Source organism: Lampetra planeri, chromosome 1 (genome assembly GCF_965212315.1).
Source record: "Lampetra planeri chromosome 1, kcLamPlan1.2.h2, whole genome shotgun sequence".
NCBI lineage: Eukaryota > Metazoa > Chordata > Hyperoartia > Petromyzontiformes > Petromyzontidae > Lampetra > Lampetra planeri.
This window is the reverse complement of record NC_136107.1, coordinates 7,495,992-7,519,454: the sequence shown is the minus strand read 5'-3', so window position 1 is coordinate 7,519,454 and position 23,463 is coordinate 7,495,992. Positions and strand designations below refer to the sequence as shown.

Sequence of the window (23,463 nt, the reverse complement as noted above, 5' to 3'; positions counted from 1 at the left end):
GTGGTCTAGCAGCAGAGGGTTTTAGAGAGAGCCGCTTGATTGGTTCAATTAAAGATGATGAATCAGTGATATCGTTGATTTTCGTAACCAGGCGGTTGGTAGGATCTCTATTGATTTTGGTATAGCTGCCATCAAGGAAGGGGGCGTGGCTGGAGGCGGGGCTTGGCCACGCCGGGAGGTATATAAGGGGGACGGAACCAGAGGTTCGGGGATGTTGCGGGTCCTGGGTCCTGGCTGCGTCGCTGCTCGCCGTCATCTCTCTTCGACGTCCGGCCGCGTGGCCGATACTCTGCACGGCTCTCATCATCGTCGTCGTCGCTACGCTAGTCAGACAGCTGTGTAGTTAGACGCCGACGATGGAGTTGTGTCGAAGGGTCGGCTATGTGTAGCCATGTAGATACGTTCTGTATAACGCCCAGTGTGAGAATAAATAAGCTCTCTGCACGATGTGTCTCGGAAGTCGCTCACTACTATTAACTCTACTACTGTAGATTTAGTAGATACTACGACAGTCAGTAGATACTACTGTAGCATTAGTAGTTACTGCTATAGTCAGTGGATACTACTATAGAGTCAGTAGTTACTACTATAGAGTCAGTAAATAATACTATAGTCAGTAGCTACCACTATAGTCAGTATATACTGCTACAGTCAGTAGCCCAAACTATAGAGTCAGTAGATACTGCTATAGGTACTGCAGATACTACTACAGAGTCAGCAGATACTACTATAGAGTTAGTAGTTACTATTATAGTCAGTGGATACTACTATAGAGTTGATACTACTGTAGGGTCAGGAGATACTACAGTTAGTAGTTACTACTGCAGTCAGTGGATTTTACTATACAGTGAGTAGCTACTACTGGGCTCAGTCGATACTACTGTACAGTCAGTAGATACGACAGAGTCAGCAGATACGACTATCAAGTCAGTAGATACTACTATAGAGCCAGATACGACTGTAGAGTCAGATACGACTATAGTCACTAAATACTACGAACTCTGTTGTATGTAGGGTATGTAGGTATATATGCCTACGTGGGCGTAAAAACTAATTTTGAGGGGGGAGGGGTCGACAATTTTCGGAAACCTTTTAGATCAACTATTTACCCCCCACTTTCTATAACTTTTTGGACTTCTTAATAATTTTGTTGACGGACAAATGGACATACGGCACGCCGAGCTTTCACAATAGCTTCGTGTATGTATATGTTATGTTTTTAAGACTAATTTTTTAATCTATTTTGCCCCCGGGCAACGCGGGGTACTTCCCGCTAATACATATATAAATTTGTTTTGATGCATACTTAACAAAAACAAACACAAAAGCTATGTTGAAGCAGCAGAAACTTCAGAGCCTCATAAACATTTAAGTCACCCAGTAGAAATCACCTTTCAAACACACATTCCCATGTATACAGTGTACCCATGACACTCACTTGCAGGTCTGACAAATCTTGCAGTCAGGGCACTGCCAGCCAACACGCTTGGAGGGGGTGGGCACTATTTCCAGGCAGGCCCCGTGATAGTGCTGCCCACAGCTGGTGCAGAACAGCTGGTCTGAGACGTCTCCAGGGCTGTCGCAGATGGCGCATTCTGCCTCTTCGCCGACTGCGAATGGTACACGACAGGACTGAGACTCACCGCCAAGAGGCAATAAAACACCGAAGCAATGGCTATGCTGTACTTTGGCAGAAAACTCAACTGACAATCAGAACATCAATAGTTTAATAGGCCGACCCATCATACATCCAGGATCACTTTGTGGGAAGTCAACAGTACTTTTTGAATATTGTGGGCCCTCCTATAAAAATCTTAATTTCCAATTAATGGCTCAGGGCCAACATTGGAGTACTACCAAATGCTTGTTTTTGACAATGGGGACATTTTAACTTTTGACTTGAGCTCAGTTTCTACCACGCAGGTATTAACAGGACTAGTGTGCATTAACTCACCGAGCTCAACAGCTTGCTCGAGATGATCTGGGCACAGGAGCGTCAATGATTGAATATCTTGGAAGGTACCAGCACCAGCCGCACAAGGGTAGTGGTAGAACTGACGGCACTTCTCCTCCCAGCATTTGATAGTGGCCCCCAGGCGCCGGCAGTAGGCGCACCGCTGTGGAGGAATAGCCAATGAGACAGAACATTGAATTACTATACTGCTAGTATTTTGAGTCTTAACAATTAAGTAAATGTAATATTTGTAGGTATATCTGTGCATCTGACCACGTGCTTACAGAAGAATGATTGACTTGAAAGGTTGAGTTCAAATCCCATAAGAGTGAAACTCAGCCCATCAACCTTCCAAAATCACAAACATGAATGTTACCTTTTCGGAAGTTAACAGGGGACATCCTGTCATTGGAATGTGGAATCATTGCCACTGACCTAGAGCTGCCAAATTAAGGTAAACACCACTTAAGACTCATCTGAGGGAGGAAATATACTGACTTCCGATTTGTGCATTAAGTTGTGTTTGGAAACCATTGTGCAGTATCCACTAATTGGAAACAGTAACATTCAAAACAGCATTGTTAGAAGATCACTAACTTACTTGCTGTACCCCACTCTTATCGGTATCTTATTGCCCTAGAGGTCAGTATCTACGCCATCTGGATATTCGGAAGCCACTGCACCTATGCACTTTAAAATCTAGATTGAAACTCAATTATTTAGAAGATATTTTTTTATTTAGTTTGTTGTCCTTCCCGGGAACCTCCAATTAGCATGGTTGGCTACATTGGGTGCAAAAAAAGTTCAACATACATACATAACACATGACCCTCAGCATTCCCCATAAGCCTGCCTCAAAGTTCTTGTGATTCACGCATTTTTTTGTGTATTTTACTTTTTTTGTCCTTGAGAAACAATCAAATAATTTTGCACAGCACACACTGGGAAAGTCTAGCACGATCAAAGCCAAGGCTAGAATCATTTATCTTGGTTTATTCCACACATTGATCTTTGGACACTTTGCCAACATGACTTTCAAGCAAATTCTTGGCAAAACAAGAAGGTGAAAATATCTGGCATCTGGTTTTGGAAGCCCTGGCCAAAATCCACTACCACAGGGCTGCACTCAAGGATTAAAGACAATGTATATGAAAAACATGCAGTGATACAGATCACATTAAAGTTCAGTATAATCACATCGCAGTTCAGTATGCTGAATTATGATGTCATATGTAAAATTGTATACATATTTAAATGACATCCCGCCTCTGACCTAGCCATCATTCACTCACCACTGGGTACCATAAAACATAACTTGTAATTTTCATTATAAGGTGAGAGCCAGTTTTGTATTGGTATCCTCTAGCATTACCTTCTTGAACATTTAAAAATAAAGAATATTTGCAAAAAGGGGTTTTACTGTTTTGCAAACTTTCTTGAGTTATGGATTATGTTTGCTAACTTTACTATTTGTAAACCATAACTACAAGTGGATACGACCACTTCCTGATCACATATTATTTATTTTTAAAAATATTTCAATAAACATCACAAAGGTATCTAAATTCATAATACTACACAGTGGAAATTCATATGAGTGGAAAAAGAAAATAAAGTAAGGTTTAATCTGCAGTGTATGTTTGTCTACGATTTAAAATAAATGTCTTTCCTGAAAATGTAAAGTGACACGAAAATGGAAAGGAAAACGTTCGCTTGGCATTACCTGCGTGAGACCCACAAGCACAGCTTTGTCCACGTTGAGCAGCGCCTCATCCTCCGCCATGCACACTCCCTCGGACCAAGCTGCACAGCAGTGATGGGCCCAGCAGTGTCCTGGCAACACACCACACATTCCAATTTAAGTGACATTCACCAAACATTATATACACCGCATTTACAAACAACCTACATTTTTACTAAAAGTTAAGTTTAAAATCCACAATAACCACAAAGTCATTTGTTTATGGCGCAAACAGTAATGTGTCCACAGGTTCATGGACCATTAAAGTACTTATATAATGTGTGCACTTGTATAGGGGTCTTTTGGAAAATCATACGGCTGGGTGGTGTGATGGCAAAGGAACTCAACTTACCATTAGAAGGTCCTGAATTATAATCCCAATAAACAGCTGGGTCAGCCCATTCTTCCAGGTTTAAAATATAATTATTGCTTTGGGTCAAATCAAAAGTAATGATGCTACGTTTAAATGTTTCCTGCCTAAGCAATGCATTTCCACAAATGACTCGAGAGTGTTTAAGAAATGAGAAGAGGTTTTCCCCTTTTTTCCGGCATCAAACAGTTGTGTTAAAATGTTAAAACACCAAACTGAAACCTTTAACAAGGAATCATGTCTGCATTAACCACAATACTTGTGGTCAGAATGCCAACAAAAAACACTCTGATAATATATTCATTGTCTTTGAAACGGATTGGTCCACACCAGAGACAGCTTTCTTTTTTAAACCAGAGATAGCAGTGTTGAAAAATAACAGCAAGTGAGACAATGGGAATCATCCCAACTCAGCAGGCATCGTGCCAACACAATGGGAGTGATCGTGACAAACAGGGACATAGAGGGAGTAAGTCCAACATATCAGGAGTCTTCACAACATGGCAGAGTCATCTCAACACAGTGGGACACTAGCCATCCTGAGAAAACAGAATGCTGCTACTCACTACATCGTTGTCATTAGTGATAGGACACATGAAGCAAGGCGAAGGTTGGTGCGGAGATGCATGAGGTGATAAGACTTGATATGTAAAGTTATTGAGAGAGGAGATGTATGGAGAAAGGGTGTTAATAGTTTATATTTAACATGTTAGCAAAGCCTGAATTGTTTTGCTTTTCGATTTAAAGCTTTCGTGACTGCAGGGATTCATCTTCTTGGTTCTTTCGGTAAAGTGACTTTACCGAAAGAACCAAGAAGATGTTTTGCTTTTGTTAATTTTTAAAACAATCAAAAATCTGCAGCATCTGGTGCCCCCTGCATGACATGGCTTACAGGACACCCATGCACATAGGAGGTGGCAGCATGCCCTGTAGCTGTGTGGCTCCACGAAGCCCCATCTCTCGATATCCCGCTCTGCTTTTATATCTCTTTCGCCCCATTCTTACACCCCTTTTTGCTTTATTTCACTCCATTTTAATGTTCAATGATTATTCCTCAGAGAGCATCAACACACCGCAATGGTGAGTACAGCGTAACACAACACCACAAATAGTTCAAGTTGAAACATGATAAATAAATAAACTAAACAGAATCTAGCTCCCCGAGTAGAGAGTGAGGCGGGAGATGGATGGACGCCAGATATGAGGAGCAAGACTGGAAATGTAATATGGGATAAGTATGGAGATGGGAGATGAATGGAGTGAGAAATTGGGGATGTATGGGGGTGAGAGGTGGACACAACACAGACGAAGAGTAAGAGAAGCAGTGTCGTTTATGATACGTAACTGACATTCCATCGTAGAACACACATCGCAGTGTCTCAGTTCAAAACTATCTCCGATTAAGCTACAAAACCAAACCTCCTGAGCACTGGATTACATGTACCTACTACCAATTGTAAGAATCATCACTACATTCAACATTACAAAAAACACAAATTAGAAATAACTAAAACATTACAAACAACACAAATTAGAAATCACCAATTTGTGTTGTTTATAATGTTGAAGGACCACGAACTTCCACTCGTCCATAAATGTCAATAAGACTTTGTCCCACCTATGCATCTAAGTGACATCTACACTCTATGATGCTGGGAGTCACTACCATCAAAACTGGATAGTGGTGGACATAAGTTTAAATTATCATGTACATGGATTGTATTGACAGCCCAGCAAAAGGATCGAGGGTCTCGTCACAATGGACAGCCATTGACTACACAAGTATAGGCGCAGTAAAAAAAAACTAATGCTGTGGCTTGGATAATGGAGCTGAAGCACAACTAATGTATTATTAATACGAACCTTCAAGTTTATGGCAGTTGAAAAAAATTACAGCAACATGAAAAAACAACCAAATTTCCATTTAAAGAGGGACTTTGTAGCTTGCTTTTAGTGGCCTCTGTTTATCACAAGCAAGGTCTTCAAGAAAATAGTACAGCCTGAGAGACTTAAAAACAGATGTGGTCATTGAGAAAAATAAATGTAACAAGAAATAATAACTTGAAGAGGCATATTAGAAATTATACATTCATGAAATAATATTAGTCGGACAGCACATATGGCATACATTCTAAGCATGTTACTTGAAACAAAGCGAGAAAAATATGTTTAGAAAAGAGGTGTTTACTTCTTGGATTGGCATATTTTTAACATATAGCCATCTATTATTCACTCAAAAACACTTCACATTAATAATTAACAATGCCTTATAAGGGAAATGTACATATGAGGCTGCCATTTTTGGCATTTATGAAGAAGGCCTACTGCCATAAAGTCAGCAAACAAAACATTTTCCTATTAAACGAAATACAAAACAATGTTTTACCAATAGTCAGTGTTAATGATTAATGTGGTGGGTTTTTTTGTTCCTGCACACCACTGCCTAGGGAGTCGGTTATTTACTTGGGTCTCACTTGCAAAAGAAAAAACAGTTATCAAGGGCTAAAATCAGATAACATTAATTGAATGCATAAAATAGTTTTTTTGGGTTAGATCACGTAAATATATAAATATGTCATTAAAACCTGGCACCACCCGACACAGCCAACTAACAAGGGTTGGCACGTAAACAGAACATGCCAATTCGTCACTAGGACAGCACACCAGTGTGTTGGAGAGCCAAGCCACAACACATTTACAATCTGAGTACAACGTTTCACCAGTAATTACAACTAGCTTCATCAGGCAGCAGCCAGATTTGTGGAGAAGTCCACCTGTTTCATTCCTTATATAGAGGCGTAAATGTGGTGACCACGCTTCTGCGCTTTTGCACAAAGTGGGGAGGGGGATTAATGAGTCAACGTACATTATGCATGTGCATTATGCAAGCCCTTTGATCTTGTACTTCCTGTCTATTGTGTATTAAAATAGCCGTACCAACTTCAGTATGCGTTTTCTTTCAGTAAACACTGTTATTTTCCCATTTCGACCCCATCAGAGCAGAATATCTGAATGCAAAGTCACACCATCACTCCGCACAGAAATCTGCTCTTATCAAGACGCTCATTCATCGAGCTTAGAAAGTGTCAGATGGTGACAGTCTAAGAAGTGAAATTCAACATGTTAAAGAAGGGCTGCAAATGAACGGTTAAAATTATGCACAAATCAACAGGGCATTGAATGCCAAAACCAAATCAAATAACATGAGCATTGAAACTGCCCAAGTAATAAAAACGAAAAAAAAATACCGTACATTGCTGGAGTAACTGATAAACTAGCCAGATGCTTGGAAAAACAAAACCTCAGAGTCAGATTTGGCACGGTAAATAAAATGCATAAATTAATAACTGGTACAAAACATGTATTACCGAAGCAATCAACAGAAGGTGTGTACGGGATTAACTGCACATGTGGAAAATGTTATGTTGGACAAACAGGACAAATGATCAGCACGAGACTAAAAGAACATCAGAGAAATATTTTAGTGACTTGTTACATCACTACCGTGTGAGTCTGTACACACACATGGCATCACTACATGTGTATGTGGGAATGACGTCACGGCCGGGTCAGGGAGGCTGTCGGTCAGTGCCACGGGGGTTGTGTGAGGCCGTGGCACTCTGTATGAACCCGGCCGGACACGTGACCGGATCAAGGTGGGGGCCCCAGGGGGGACCTTGGGGGCCACGTGGCCAGGAGCAAAGCCTTCTCGAGGGTTCGAGAAGGTGGGCGGTGGCCTGGGTGTGGCCTGGCCACGCCGAGACGCATATAAGGGGGCCCCGCACCTGGTGCGGGGCTGCTTGGGTCCGGGATGAAGACGCCTCATGAAGAGTGAAGCCAAGCCTCAAGTCAGCGTGGCCAAGCAGTAGCCCTCCTGGCTTGGCGACGCCAGTTGTTATCCGAGTGTCAGTGTTAGCGAGGATAGGTCGGTGGTGACCACCCTATGTGTAGTGTAATTACAAGTTGTGTTAATAAATAGTGTTGCCTCCCTATAACAGTGTGTGCGCCTCTATCGAACCATTGAAATATTAAATACTCCCAAATAAAACTGTCAGCAGTAGCAGAACACTCATGCCAACAATGACACTCAATTTATTATGATAATGTTGAAGTTTCTACACTATGGGAACCTCATTTGCCAGTAAAAATATGATAATTGGTTCTTAACCCTTCTATCTGGCAACAAAACTGACACCTTTTTACAAGGAGTCATGTTTGAATAGACCGCTATACCTGCAGTCATAATACAAACAAAGAACATAACTCTGATAATGTGCACTGTCCTTGAAGTTGATTGGTCCACACCCGAGACAGCTTTCCTTAGAGCCTAGTCTCACATGGGTTGGACCAGATGACGCCAAAAGAGTGCGCCTTTTGGCGTCATCTGGTCCAACCCATGTGAGACTAGGCTCTAAGGAAAGCTGTCTCGGGTGTGGACCAATCAACTTCAAGGACAGTGCACATTATCAGAGTTATGTTCTTTGTTTGTATTATGACTGCAGGTATAGCGGTCTATTCAAACATGACTCCTTGTAAAAAGGTGTCAGTTTTGTTGCCAGATAGAAGGGTAAAGAACCAATCATCAATGTTGAAGTTGTGTAAAACTAGCTACTACTGGCCAAGATTAATTAGAGAATCTATCGAAATTTAAAGAAATAAAAATAATTTTAACCGTTCGGATAGCTACCGCCCTAGTGTTGCATGGAAGACAATCAAATATAATACATGCTTTAAATTCATGCCGAAAAAGGGTACCATACTTCAATAGGGATTACCGTTGGTAGGCTATTTACACAAACACAATAGACAGGAAGGACAAGATCAAAGGGCTCGCATAATGCACATGCATAATGTACGTTGACTTATTAATCCCCCCCCCCGCACTTTGTGCAAGAGCGCAAAAGCGTGGTCACCACATCTACGCCTCTATACAGTGAGGAAAAAAGTATTTAATCCCCTGCTGATTTTGTACGTTTGTCCACTGACAAAGAAATGATCAGTCTATAATTTTAATGGTAGGTTTATTTGAACAGTGAGAGACAGAATAACAACAAAAAAAATCCAGAAAAACGCATGTCAAAAATTTTATGAATTGATTTGCATTTTAATGAGGGAAATAAGTATTTGACCCCTCTGCAAAACATGACTTAGTACTTGGTGGCAAAACCCTTGTTGGCAATCACAGAGGTCAGACATTTCTTGTAGTTGGCCACCAGGTTTGCACACATCTCAGGAGAGATTTTGTCCCACTCCTCTTTGCAGATCTTCTCCAAGTCATTAAGGTTTCGAGGCTGACGTTTGGCAACTCAAACCTTCAGCTCCCTCCACAGATTTTCTGTGGGATTAAGGTCTGGAGACTGGCTAGGCCACTCCAGGACCTTAATGTGCTTCTTCCTGAGCCACTCCTTGTTGCCTTGGCCGTGTGTTTTGGGTCATTGTCATGCTGGAATACCCATCCACGACCCATTTTCAATGCCCTGGCTGAGGGAAGGAGGTTCTCACCCAAGATTTGACGGTACATGGCCCCATCCATCGTCCCTTTGATGTGGTGAAGTTGTCCTGTCCCTTTAGCAGAAAAACACTCCCAAAGCATAATGTTTCCACCTCCATGTTTGACGCGGGGATGGTGTTCTTGGGGTCATAGGCAGCATTCCTCCTCCTCCAAACACAGCGAGTTGAGTTGATGCCAAAGAGCTCCATTTTGGACCACAACACTTTCACCCAGTTGTCCTATGAATCATTCAGATGTGCATTGGCAAACTTCAGATGGGCATGTATGTGCTTTCTTGAGCAGGGGGACCTTGCGGGCGCTGCAGGATTTCAGTCCTTCACGGCGTAGTGTGTTACCAACTGTTTTCTTGGTGACTATGGTCCCAGCTGCCTTGAGATCAGACAAGATCCTCCCGTGTAGTTCTGGGCTGATTCCTCACCGTTCTCATGATCATTGCAACTCCACGAGGTGAGATCTTGCATGGAGCCCCAGGCCGAGGGAGATTGACAGTTTTGTGTTTCTTCCATTTGCGAATAATCGCACCAACCGTTGTCACCTTCTCACCAAGCTGCTTGGCGATGGTCTTGTAGCCCATTCCAGCCTTGTGTAGGTATACAATCTTGTCCCTGACATCCTTGGAGAGCTCTTTGGTCTTGGCCATGGTGGATAGTTTGGAATCTGATTGATTGATTGCTTCTGTGAACAGGTGTCTTTTATACTGGTAACAAGTTGAGATTAGGAGCACTCCCTTAAAGAGTGTGCTCATAATCTCAGCTCGTTACCTGTATAAAAGACACCTGGGAGCCAGAAATCTTTCTGATTGAGAGGGGGTCAAATACTTATTTCCCTCATTAAAATGCAAATCAATTTATAACATTTTTGACAAGCGTTTTTCTGGATTTTGTTGTTGTTATTATGTCTCTCACTGTTCAAATAAACCTACCATTAAAATTATAGACTGATCATATGTCTTTGTCAGTGGGTAAACGTACAAAATCAGCAGGGGATCAAATACTTTTTCCCCTCACTGTATAAGGAAACAGTTAGACTTGTCCACAAATCTGGCTATCGCCTGATGAAGCTAGTTGTAATTACTGGCAAAACGTCGTACTCAGATTGTAAATGTTGCGGCTTGGCTCTCCAACACACCGGTGTGCTGTACTAGTGACGAATTGGCATGTTATGTTTACGTGACAACCCTTACTAGTTGGCCGTGTCGGGTGGTGGCAGGTTTTAACGACACAACTTTTGCCTAATAATAAATACTATAGCAATGAAACAGGAGAAATACATATATTTCTGTTATATGTGCACACCATGGTCACAAAGGATTTTGCAAATCACACTGAATTTGTTAGGGAACTTTGGGATCATACACAAGTACAGAATATTTGGCAGTGTCACCATAACCATTCCCCAAAATAATAAACATTTATACCATCTCCATGTCAAGTTTTATTTAAAATTGCAAGTCATGCAATTGGCAATACCCATAACAAAAACCAAAGTAATTTCTATATACCCACCAGGCAGAAAAAAGCCATTCAATACATCAAATGAATAAATAACAAAAAAAAAACTGCACAGCAGAAAAACTGTTAAAGGCAGAAAATAATTTGAATCACAACAACGCAGCGCAAACATTGTAGAGCGTGAAACAGACTGCTTACAAAACCACCTACGCTCGAGCAGTTTACTGCAGAATTAAACCATTGAATCTTCCAGCTTATTTCAATACAGCTCTTGGTTTTTTATGTATATGCAATAAGCTTCCAACCGGCACAAACTACTTGCCAACTCCTCCTGCACAACTTGTGCAGCACAACCATTAAACAGCTGGGCAGCTGCCAACTTCCGACACCTCACACTGACCCAAAGCTCCCGCCCATCCATCAACACCACAACACCTCTAATCCTGTCCATGACATGCAAGCACCTGCTTGTACCACGAATGGAAAAACAATGCGTATTTCACAACAGGCCCTTCTTGGAATTAAGTTTATGGGGGGGGGGGGGGGGTCTACTTCTTTCATCACTGCACACAATGACAATCTCCCATTGAAGCGAAGCAACTTCAGCAATGTATTTTGTGAATATTCGTAGTATCAGTTCATGCTGTTGTCAATACAGCTGTGGCAGTCATTGCCGACCAATGTCGGATTCTTGTGGGGTTGGTATTTTCCCATATCAGGTAAGTCAGGAAGAAAGTCAAACGCATTCAGGGTTGGCTTTGATTTAACAAACTCAACCAGGACACCTTGATTATTCATAATCAACGTTTTTGGGTTTAGATCGCGTTATTTATAAATGTGTTGTAACCCTCCACCACCCGACACGGCCAATCAGTAAAAAAGTGTCACGTTGACAAAAGACAAATAGTTCACTGCTTTAGCCCACCGGCGTGTTGAAGCGTGAAACCACACCATTTACAATTTGAGTACGACGTTTCGCTGGTAATTGCATCCAGCATCATCGGGCGAATTGCCCGATGATGCTGGAGGCAATTACCAGCGAATTGCCCGATGATGCTGGATGCAATTACCAGCGAAACGTCGTACTCAAATTGTAAATGTTGTGGTTTCACGCTTCAACACACCGGTGGGCTAAAGCAGTGAACTATTTGTTTTTTTTCAACGTGACACTTTTTTACTGATTGGCCGTGTCGGGTGGTGGAGGGTTACGACACATTTATAAATAACGCGATCTAAACCCAAAAACGTTGATTATGAACAGGACAACTTGATTTGAAAGTACTGTAAAAAAATTATGTTATATAATTTGGCAACTAAATAGACAGTGAATAATGTATTAAATGTTGTATACTCTAGGACATTGCTAAACAATAAATTGTGGCAAAACATGCCAATTAAGGAGTTTCTTGAAAAGGACTTACAGCTTTCTTCAATAAGAAAAGGATGACAGTAACATGTTGCAAGTAACAGAGCAGCAGTGAATGCCATGCAATTGCATTTACAATCCTACAGTCTAGTGGTGATATTTCAGATATTAACATTTAATTTGAAGAACGTAATCTGAAAAGTATACAAATAAGAAGCATGATGGTTGGAATTATTGTTGCAATTTCAAATCCAGGCCAGGGTCCATTCAGTTCATTATGCATCCAGGGGTCATAATTGTCAAGTCCGTAGTGGTCAGATAGCACCTGGCCCCAACCATAATAATGTGGAATTTTGAGACAGACCAGGGAGACACCATAACTAGACTTTTAATTGGTAGTCGATGGGAACCCATTACTTTCAAAAGTCACCCCCTCAATTATTTGGGTCTTTTGGTAAAGCCATGTAGATAGAAGAAATAATAAAAACAACAACAATATCACGACGTTTTGATCGCAACACAAGTAATCGTCATCAGGTAAAAAATATAGAGGGAGAGCTGCTGAGAATACATGGTGGGAGCGCTGCTAAGGCAGGGAGTCACAGTAAAACCTTGGATTGCCGAGCATAATTCGTTCCGGAAACGTGTTCGTAATCCAAAGCACTCGTATATCAAAGCGAATTTCCCCATAAGAAATAATGGAAACTCAGATGATTCGTTCCACAACCCAAAAATATTCATATACAAATTTTTAATACAAAATACTGTACCTTTTTATATAATTTTTTTAATTTTATATCAAGTAATCAAATGTATTAATTACATTTAATCGTGGCTGGTGTGAGGGAGACGAGAGAGAGGAGAGGAGGAGGGTTATTGTGTAGGACGACTTTCACTGTCACTAAAGGAATCGCTGACATCTGTTGGCGCACTGGAATCTTTTTTATTTTATGCGACTTTAACAAGGAACCTATCAAATGACACTTGCATTTGCCTCCTTTTGAGGATTTCGTGGAAATGTGACAGTGCATTGTCGTTAAACAGATTCATCGCTCGCACTGCTTCAGCCTTATTCGGGTGGAACTTGTCTACAAAATTTTGCACTGTTTCCCACATTTTACACATCTCCCTAATCTCATTTGAAGTGAGGGATTCCTCCGTCTTTTTAAATCCTTTATATTAAGTTCACTTGCTTGCGCGCTTACGACCGTGCAAATCTTTCCGTCGTTTTTTAACCCACTTCCCGTGATCCAATCGAGCTGACATTTTGCACACACACTCGTTGTGCGTGACAATTTATTTTCGTGAAAATTTTTTTCCAAAATTTTCCAATTTTTAGGAAAAAAAAATTTCATATTTAATTTAAAATACCAATGTGATAAAAATGAAACACTTACTCAAGAAAAACAGAAATGAATAATAAAATAAAACCGATGCCACGCATATAAAGGATTTAGTGAAAAACTTTGTTTTTACGGGTTAATTTTTTCTCCTCCTGCTCAAACGAGATCTCCTCCATAATCTCTTGCTGTTGCTCGCAATGCTGATCCATCAGTTCGTCGGTGGTCAGCTCCTGGCCATGTTCCTCAACCAGCTCTTGAATGTCGTCCTCATTCACCTCCAGTCCCATGGTCTTCCCCAAGGACACAATTTCATCGACAATTGGCGGCTCCTGTTCATGAGCAAACCCCTCAACGCAATCAGACCACAGTTTTGTCCAAGCAGAATTAAGGGTTCTCTTGGTGACCCCATCCCAGGCGTTATCGATGATCTTGAGGCAGTTTACGATGTGGAAATGATTTTTCCAAAACTCTGAGGGCAAGGTTTGTTCCTTCGGTCACCTCGAAGCATCGCTGAAATAGTGCTTTGGTGTAAAGCTTTTTAAAATTGGAAATGACCAGCTGATCCATGGGCTGGAGTAATGGAGTGGTGTTGGGAGGAAGGAACTTGACCTTAATGAACTCGAATTCCTCCAGCAAGTCGTCCTCAAGGCCTGGAGGATGAGCAGGAGCATTATTCATAACCAGCAAGACTTTGAGTGGCAAATTCTTTTCTAAAAGGTATTTCTTCACTGCAGGACCGAAGACCTCGTTGATCCACTCAACGAACAAGATACGAGTGACCCAAGCCTTGCTGTTCGACCTCCACAAAACGTTTAACTGGCTCTTCTGCACCTTGCATTTCTTGAAGGCTCGTGGATTCTCGGAATGATACACGAGCAGGGGCTTGGCTTTAAAATCACCACTTGCATTAGCACACAACAAGAGGGTGAGATGGTCTTTCATGGGCTTGTGACCGGGCATTGCATTCTCTTCTGCTGTAATCTAGGTCCTCTTTGGCATCTTTTTCCAAAAAAGCCCCGTCTGATCGCAGTTAAAAACTTTCTGCAGCACGTAACACTCGGAAACCATGAGCTTCTGGAACTTGGCAGTGAATGCCTCAGCTGCCATAGCGTCCGAACTCGCAGCCTCTCCGTGCCTCACAACACTATGGATGCCACTTCTCCTCTTAAAGTTATCAAACCATCCCCTAATCGCCTTGAAGCCTTCTTCGTTTTCTGTCGACGTACCTGGCAGTTCACTTACGAGGTCGGCGTACAAGGCCTTTGCCTTCTCGCAGATAAAGTTCTCGGTCACAGTATCACCTGCTCGTTGCTTCTCATTTATCCACACGAGAAGCAACTTTTCTACATCTTCCAGAACACGTGGCCGTTGCTTTGATACTCTCGTGCCTCCTTTTTTGCTGCATCTAGCCCCCTTATTTCTTCTTTAATACTGTACAAATCGTCGACGTAGACTTGTTATAAAATCTTGCTATATCGGCCACTCGCATACCTCGTTCGTGCTTCGATGATTTCCTTCTTAACTTCCACCGTAATCATCTCCTTCTTCTTACCGCCTTCCTTTTCAACCTTTTTCTTCATGGGGGCCATTGTTGCAGTACAGTTACTAAAGAACAGTCACTACACTTGGACACAAAATAAAAAAATGCTTTACGCACACACACGTGGTCACAACACTATACTGTAGTAAACAGCATACGCTCGCACAGATGTTGACTATACGAGTGAGGAACGCCGACTGAGACACCCACAATCCCGCAGCGAGAGAGAGAGAAGAACCATTGGCTCAGTTGTGATCACGTGACGCTCGGAAAATATTTACAAGCAAATTTCATCTCTAGCCCCACCCACTGACCCTTGGGCTACATTCGTAAATGGCGGCTTGCAATCCTTTTCCACCTCCATGTGGCAATGGCTATTTTCGAGGTCTCTCAAAGCTTACATTTACAAGCAAATTTCTTACATTGACATGCTAATCTCTCACAATACAATGGCCACCCCCACAGCTTCGTTTGTCAAGATTTCTCTGATTTTACATTTACATGCAAATTTAACCTCTAGCCCCGCCCACTGACCCTTAGGCTACACCCATCTCAAAACTTTATAACTCCCTAGCCTTAGCAGCGCTCCCACCATATATTCTCAGCAACTCTCCCGCTTTATTTTTCACCTGATGACGATTTCTTGTGTTGCCATCGAAACGTCTTGATATTGTTATTATTTTTATTATTTCTTCTATCTATGTGGCTTTACCGAAAGACCCAAAGAATATGAATTCCTGCAGTCACGAAAGTTTTATGTCAAGAATCACCCCCTCAAACTGGCATTGCTGACTCCGTGTGTGTGGAGCCTCACCTGTGGTGTTGAACAGGATCTGTGTGTCCACGTCGTCAGGAAGGCCCACGCGGCTCAGCTCGTCCCACAGGTCGCCCACCCCACGCAGCTCGTTCTGTGGGGGCCCGGGCGGCGTGCGCTGCGGGGACTTGCACTGCTCCCTGAGCCGGAACCAACCAGAGCCACGCAACGCCACCGGTTGAGCGGTCAGAAGGGCTAGTAGCACACGTCTCCGTCCTCCATATCCATAAGCACTCAAAATATACACACGGCCATTTACATCCACATGGGCAGTAATGTAACCTGGCCTCTCAAGTTTCATAGGCAAAGGTATTTTTCGGGCTAATGAATGGAGCAGCCCAACTTTTCAACAACAAAAAAATCCCTAATTTTGGCTTCATGATGAATATAAAAATGTTCTTGATTGATTTTGTTCGCAATGTTGATTTATTTCCCTAGGTTTTCTACTTTAGCACCTGAAGAAATTTCAAATAAAGAAAATATAGTCGACAACAACTGTTTTCGATGTTGGTTGTCCCCACCTGATGACGGACGCTTGTGTTGTGCCCGAAACGTCGTGATCTAATTAAGTTATTTTTATTTTCACCTACGTGACTTTACCGAAAGAACCAACAAGTATGTATGGATCCTTGCAGTCATGACAACTTCAAATCTAGAAAAAAACTACTATAAAATTTTGGTACTGGCAAAGGAGGTCCCATGATGTAGAATACAAGGAGTTCACTCAACAATGCTCCACTATCGAGTAGACATGGTCAAAGCTGTTTTACTCTTATCATGGGTTTTCCCCGCAACTTACCATGGTTGCATATGATGCAGTGAACTCTACAGCCAAAAAGTCTTCCTCTGGTTCTTAATTCTCAAGCATCCCACGGAGTTCAATATTCACCCTCGTTCTCTTCAATTGTATGCAAGGCAAACAAGCCCTCCTCCAACGCATGGGAAAGATTGCCTGTGGCTGGCTATAGTGCACCTGTCTTTATTCGTTAGGGCAGAAATTCCCCACATAAAATCACACATCAAGTTCAACTCAGTGATGTGCATGAATGCACAGGGACATTGGACAAATACAGGGAATCTCTACCACAGCTCAGTGAACCAGATGTGGTGTATATTACTTTTCACTGTACCTATATTCATGAGCTATGTATGCACTTAAATATTCAACTAGTTCACACTGTGACCATGGAAAGGTATCACCAAAGCCCTTTCAATGTCTTTCTCGAGTCAGAGAAGCTTTTACTTGTAAAAAGGCTACAAATGTAATGTATTGTGCTAAAAATATTGGTGATTTCACCAATGGTCCAGTTACAAACAATAAATAGTCCTGACAGCAATGAGTTAATATGCCAGTTAGTAAATCTTGACTTAAAGTTTTCGTGACTGATGGAATTCATATTCTTTGGGGTTTTCGGTAAAATCACGTAGAAAGGTTCAAAGAAAATAACAGTCTGCCTCAGCAGCTTTCCCCCTCTTTTTTCTTCCTGATGACGAACGCTTGTGTTGCGATCGAAACGTCGTAGTTTTTTGTTATTTTTTGCTATTTTATTTGAACCTATCTACGTGACTTTACCAAAAGACCCAAAGAATAGGCCAGTTACTACCCTACACGTGTATGTGACTGGTCTCATTCCTAATGTTTAATTTCTAAACACAACACTGGAATGTTACCTCTTCAGTGTCCAGGACAGGTCACTCTTTAAAACTGGACCACTGGTGACACCCAAACGAAACATGCCATTCGTTCACTACACACACTGCACCACAGTTGTAACAGTGTTTAAGTATCTGCCAATGCAGTTTGGACCTTCTTGGTAAAACAAAATATAAAGACGAGACCAAACCAAGGGAGCAACACCTCAAGTCAGCACCACACTCATTACAACTTCCCATTTGCAACCTGAGACATTGTCATGGGGCCGTTTGTTTGTTGGATAAGTGGTACTGCTAGGGAATTAATTTCACAAGAAGAATGGGCAGAAGGACTGTAACCAGGGAAAACGATGTCAATGAGTTGAGTAAAGGCTGGATGATGTACCAAATTAAATTTGAATGTTTTATTTCGGTAGTCACTGGCAGCATCGGATCATTAGCTTGCTACATATAAAAGCCTGGTTTAATATTATGTGGCTGTCTACATCTGAATGCAGAATCTCAGCAGTATTGGCTCAGTAATCTGATAAATGGCACTGGCCCCCTTGAGTAGCCCAACCACCTCCTGCAGTTTTATTTTAATGCCAATGATGGCAAGGCTATACCTTGTCAAGGTAAGCCCAACGACCATTGTAGACCCTGTGTTAATCACATTGCAACTCGGTGATCAATGTGATGGCATGGTTAAGAACTGGCTATTCTGAGATCATATTAATCAGATTTGTCACTTCTCACATTCAGACACTCTTGAGTTAAAACCATGGTTGGGGGATCACTCAGCCCCTCATAGCTCCACCCCCTGGAGGACAAAGTCAATGAAATTACTATCACAATGTAGTAAGATAAGCTGTTTCCCTACAAGTGTGCATGTTGAACTTCTTTCACACCGTACATAGCTAATCGGATACTGTTCCCTACTAGAGGAATGTACAAGCTCCAAGACTGGCTCAGGACCGCTAACGGTAATGAGTGCCACTCTCATTCGAAGTGGGGGGGGGGGGGATGGCTTATTTATTTGGTTTGCCTAAAAGGAGATTACAAAATAGAGCCTTTTGATGGCTTTTCAAATTATCCAACTAAAAAAGATGCCACAAAAAAACACAAACACACATCAAAAGGCCACAGCGCACAATACTGTAGTGGAAAAAACCCTCTGGGCACGATTCAGGCAGACATTCACATGCATTGGTGCACACTCGGGAAAGAGAGAGCTTATGTGTTAGGGCATGACACACACGCAACATCATAACATTAAAACCTACCGCTTGTTGCCCCGCGCCACTCCCGACTGTCGAGGGCTCTTCTCCCCACTGGCCAACTCTGCGGTGTCCAAGCTGCCGCGCTTGCAGCGTGGGGGGGTCACCTCCGTGAGCCCCCCAGCCCCTGCACTGTCCGAGCGGCGGGTGCGTGCAGCGGGTCGCTCTGTGTCCGAGCCCTCGTCGCGCCGCGCACGAGGCGAGGAGCGGCGGTAAGACGGCGTGAAGCCAGGCGTGGGACCGCAGCATGTCAGGTCGCCCTGGCCCAGCAGACTCTCCCCACCGCAGTGGCAGAAGGCGCAACGGTGGCCCAGGGTGTCATTGCTGCAGGGGGAATTCACACAAATCAGCTCCACTTGAGTACAATATTCCCTCGTTAATTGCGAGGGATACGTCCTGGAGACGCTCGCGAATAGAACATTTCGCGGATCGTGAATTGCTTTCAATAAATATGTAAATAAGCGATGAAATACATTAAAATTATCTCATCACCTTCTCTCCCATCACTTTTTCTCTCTCGGTGTAGTCGTGTAGAGTTCCAGATGCGATTGGCGGACAGCCAAAATTGTGGATAGCAAGTTCGTGAATAACGAGGAAATACTGTCGATATTTTCTAAATGCAGCTGCTGCTTTGGTGGTCACATTTTCCTTCCATGCGATTTTATGTTAAAGAGTAATCCTATGGATGACAGTGGGTGGTTTTATGAGTGTGCATAATGCAGGAAGCAAAAGCACAGGTTACTGTAAAATGAATCCCTTTTAAGAGAGAAGCTATTTATGAAGAAAATCGCACTGCTGTCACTTTGCAAAGGCATACTTTGAAGATATTTACTACTATAATGAGCCAAGAATGTCTGTGTGTCCCGCACGTGACGTCACTCCACGTCGACCAGCCCCCCTCATTCATAATCATGAACAGGTGACGTCCTCCACATGGATCCCATCCCCCTCATTAATAATCATTAGCGGGTGACGTCACTCCACATGGGGGGGCGAGACGTCTCCTCCCCCCTCCTGAGCGTCAACTTACAACCCTCACTACAAATGCAGACCTCACGTCACGCGATCTCCGTAACGCTATTGAGACATAGAAGTAAAAAGGACGTCATGATGAACAAGGGATAATAACCTTTCAATGAAATAAGTCTGTCACCATGGCCTTACAAATTTCACATGAATTGATGCAATGAATATCACGTCACGGTCTGCGTTTCGCTTGCAAGTTTCAGATTTACTGAAATACACCTGTCCTTGGATGGTCAAAAGGCTAGTTATACTATAAATACCAAGCCAGAGGTGGAAATTAATAATGCATAAACTTTTAAACTTCCGTCATTTGCCAGAAGAGAGTAAAACTTTTGATAATCCATGCTAATGTCTGCTGAAGGATGAAACACTTCTGAATCAAGTTAATTATTACAGCATAGGCACGCTTCAAAGAGATATATGGCACAGAGGACATTTTGCTAATATATACTGTACACCAGGAATAAATAAAACAATCCAATAATGATAAGAAAATGTGTTAATAAATTCACAAATTGTTGGAAAATATTTGAAAAAAGTTCTACTTTTGATAAAATATTTGCATCCAGCAAACATTCATATTTTAAACAAGCAGTCTCAACCTTTGAATGCATTTTTTTTCAAGCCAATAGTAAGGTATTGGGGGGTTCCCAAAACAGCCATCATGACAGATATGAACACTTTAAGAAAACAATGGATAAATCCTGCCTGCAACACTCACAGTACTCATAAATCATTAATGAATGATAGGGTGACATCACACTAGAGGCCGACCTTTAATGAATTTCTGGTTTCGGCCGAAACCGAAACCAGACCGAAAGTTAAAAATTTAGTTTCGGCCGAAACCGAAGCCGAAACCAAAAGTTTAACTTCACTTTCGGCCGAAACCGAAGCCAAAAGTTTTACTACACTTTCGACCAAGACTGAAACAGAAAGGTATATAACCGAAGTTACCGAACACATGATTTATGAAATACTAGCTTTACTACCCAGCTTCGCCCGGGACGTGGATTCACCACGGCCGGCCGCCTTTGTCTCCCCAGTGGCGATGTTGACATACCACACCACTTACTCGTTTGAGGCTGAGTAAACCTAGGGGAGGCCCAGGACCGGTTCAAATAATCGTCACCGGCCGTGAGTGGGAATCGAACTCGGGCCGCCGGGTTCATAGTGCAGCGCGCGAATCGCTACGCAGTCGCTGCCCCCCAGGTGCGTGACGTCATTTATTGACGGCCCCAGACCATGGTTGCGACTGTAACCTCGCTCGCAAGCTGCTGCTGACGTGTGTGTTTGCAGCCTATCGCATAGGATTGCCTAGCGCCGACTGACCGGCTGATAGACTTTGCACTAGCGTTATATTCTAAAAATAGATCTTCGGTTGAGGACCGAAAGTCAGTATCAGTTTCGGCCGAAAACGAAAGTAAACCGAAAGTTAAAAATTTACTTTCGGCCGAAACCGAAAGTATGCCGAAAGTGGCCATTTGCCAACTTTCGGCGCCTAAAACGAAACCGAATTTCGGTCGGCCTCTACATCACACACTATTCGGCAAGTGACACAGCTCAGCAGTAGCAAGTTCACCGCTTATTGCAGAGGTTCACAGTTTGAATCTGGCAGGCTGCCCTCATTATTACCGGGGGTGTATTAACCATTAAATATACGCTGTCTGCTTCACAGTGGATGTTAAATTTGATCTTGAAAACAAATCACCAAAATTTACTCAATTGAGACTAAGCATAGCAATAGCGCCCCCTATTGTGATACTACTGCGGACCGTCTGTGAAACATGGCACCTTTGTGAGTCTTGCGCTATAACAAAGACATGAACGTATTCAATACCAGAGGTGGGACAAAGTCATTGTTATGCAAGTCCAAGTCGAGTCGCAAGTCATCAAATTCATGACTCGAGTCTGACTCGAGTCCAAGTCACATGACTCGAGTCCACATCTCATAGGTGGGACAAAGTCATTGTTATGCAAGTCCAAGTCGAGTCGCAAGTCATCAAATTCATGACTCGAGTCTGACTCGAGTCCAAGTCACATGACTCGAGTCCACACCTCTGTTCAATACTATTTATTGTACTTGCTCGATACGTTTCCTATTGCTGAAAATTTCCCCAGGGAAATGAACTTGGATAATGGGTTTAGCTTTATTTTCATGTTTTTGATTATTTATATAATTATGTTAATGCTATTTCCATTACAGTTTTAAATTCTACACGGTGCTGGTAAATATCTTTGTAATACTTTCCAGGTCTCCTTTGCGAGATAAATATTTATCTCAAGGGCTCTGATTTGACTCGTGAAAACTGCATCTATAGCATCCTGTCTGCAAGGGTTGTCACAATTTATGATCTGGAAATTCGTATTGCAAGAACCAAAATTATCCCATGGCTTTATGACACAGTGATGGTTTTAATTAACAGTAAAACTCGCAACCTAATCAACAATCGATTATGTATTTATAACCAAATAAACCAAAGCGAAGTCTATGCATCTTTAAACATGATTTTCGTATGGATTATTTGTTTAGAAAATAACGCTGCATATCTGAGCCTATGTGACTACTGCATGACAGCTAACATTCAGTCTACAACAGGGGTCCTCAAACTTTTTAAACAGGGGGCCAGTTCACTGTCCCTCAGACCGTTGGAGGGCCGGACTATAGTTAAAAAAAACTATGAACAAATTCCTATGCACACTGCATATACTATATTTTGAAGTGAAGAAACAAAACGGGAAAAATACAATATTTAAAATGAAGAACAAGTAAAGTTAAATCAACAAACTTGCCAGTATTTCAATGGGAACTATGGGCCTGCTTTTGGCTAATGAGATGGTCAATGTCCGGTTCCATATTTGTCACTTCTAGTCGTAACAAGTGATGCAAGTGTGCATCCGTTAGTCTAGATCTGGTTGGAGATTTCAAATGTTTCATTCTGGAAAAAGTCTGTTCACAGACTTGTGCTGCCAAAGATGGTTGCCATTTTGAGTGCATGGTTCCTGAGATGAGGATATGTCTCAGAGGGGAGAGATGCATAGAAATTATGAAGGCTGCTTGACTTGAATGCGTCTTTCAGAGTCACAATTCTGCAGTTCAGCCAGTTCCATTTGGTAAATTGTATCCACATTTTCAATGTCAATAGAAAATGGGTTACGGAAAAGCTGTATGTCCTGTTCATGGAGATGAAGCTCTTTAAATCTAAATTGGAACTCCTTTTGCAATTTTTCCAGTGAATCCACACATGTTTTGTTTGGGAATGCAACCAATGGTTTTTCCGCTAACAGATTTTGAGTTGTGGGGAGATGGCAGAAGTTTTCCTCCTTCACTTGTTTGATGAGGAGGCCTAATTTTACTTCAAATGCTTTGACATGTGATTGCATATCACAGATGAGCTTTCCCTTTCCTTGAAGTTGCACATTGAAACTGATGAGTAGCT

At 42.2% G+C, this 23,463-nt stretch overlaps 1 protein-coding gene across 8 annotated transcripts in view; it reads right to left on the bottom strand.

Moving 5' to 3' along the window:
* KMT2C (lysine methyltransferase 2C) overlaps positions 1–23,463 on the bottom strand; it is a 177,061-nt gene that overhangs the window by 93,564 nt on the left and 60,034 nt on the right. For all 8 annotated transcript variants that reach the window (XM_078617795.1, XM_078617848.1, XM_078617983.1 and 5 more), the window contains 5 exons: positions 19,007–19,324; positions 16,092–16,231; positions 3,678–3,787; positions 1,955–2,117; positions 1,439–1,610 (listed from right to left, as the gene is read on the bottom strand). In XM_078617795.1, the coding sequence (XP_078473921.1) occupies positions 1,439–1,610; positions 1,955–2,117; positions 3,678–3,787; positions 16,092–16,231; positions 19,007–19,324 (903 nt within the window). The remainder of the gene's footprint in view (positions 1–1,438; positions 1,611–1,954; positions 2,118–3,677; positions 3,788–16,091; positions 16,232–19,006; positions 19,325–23,463) is intronic.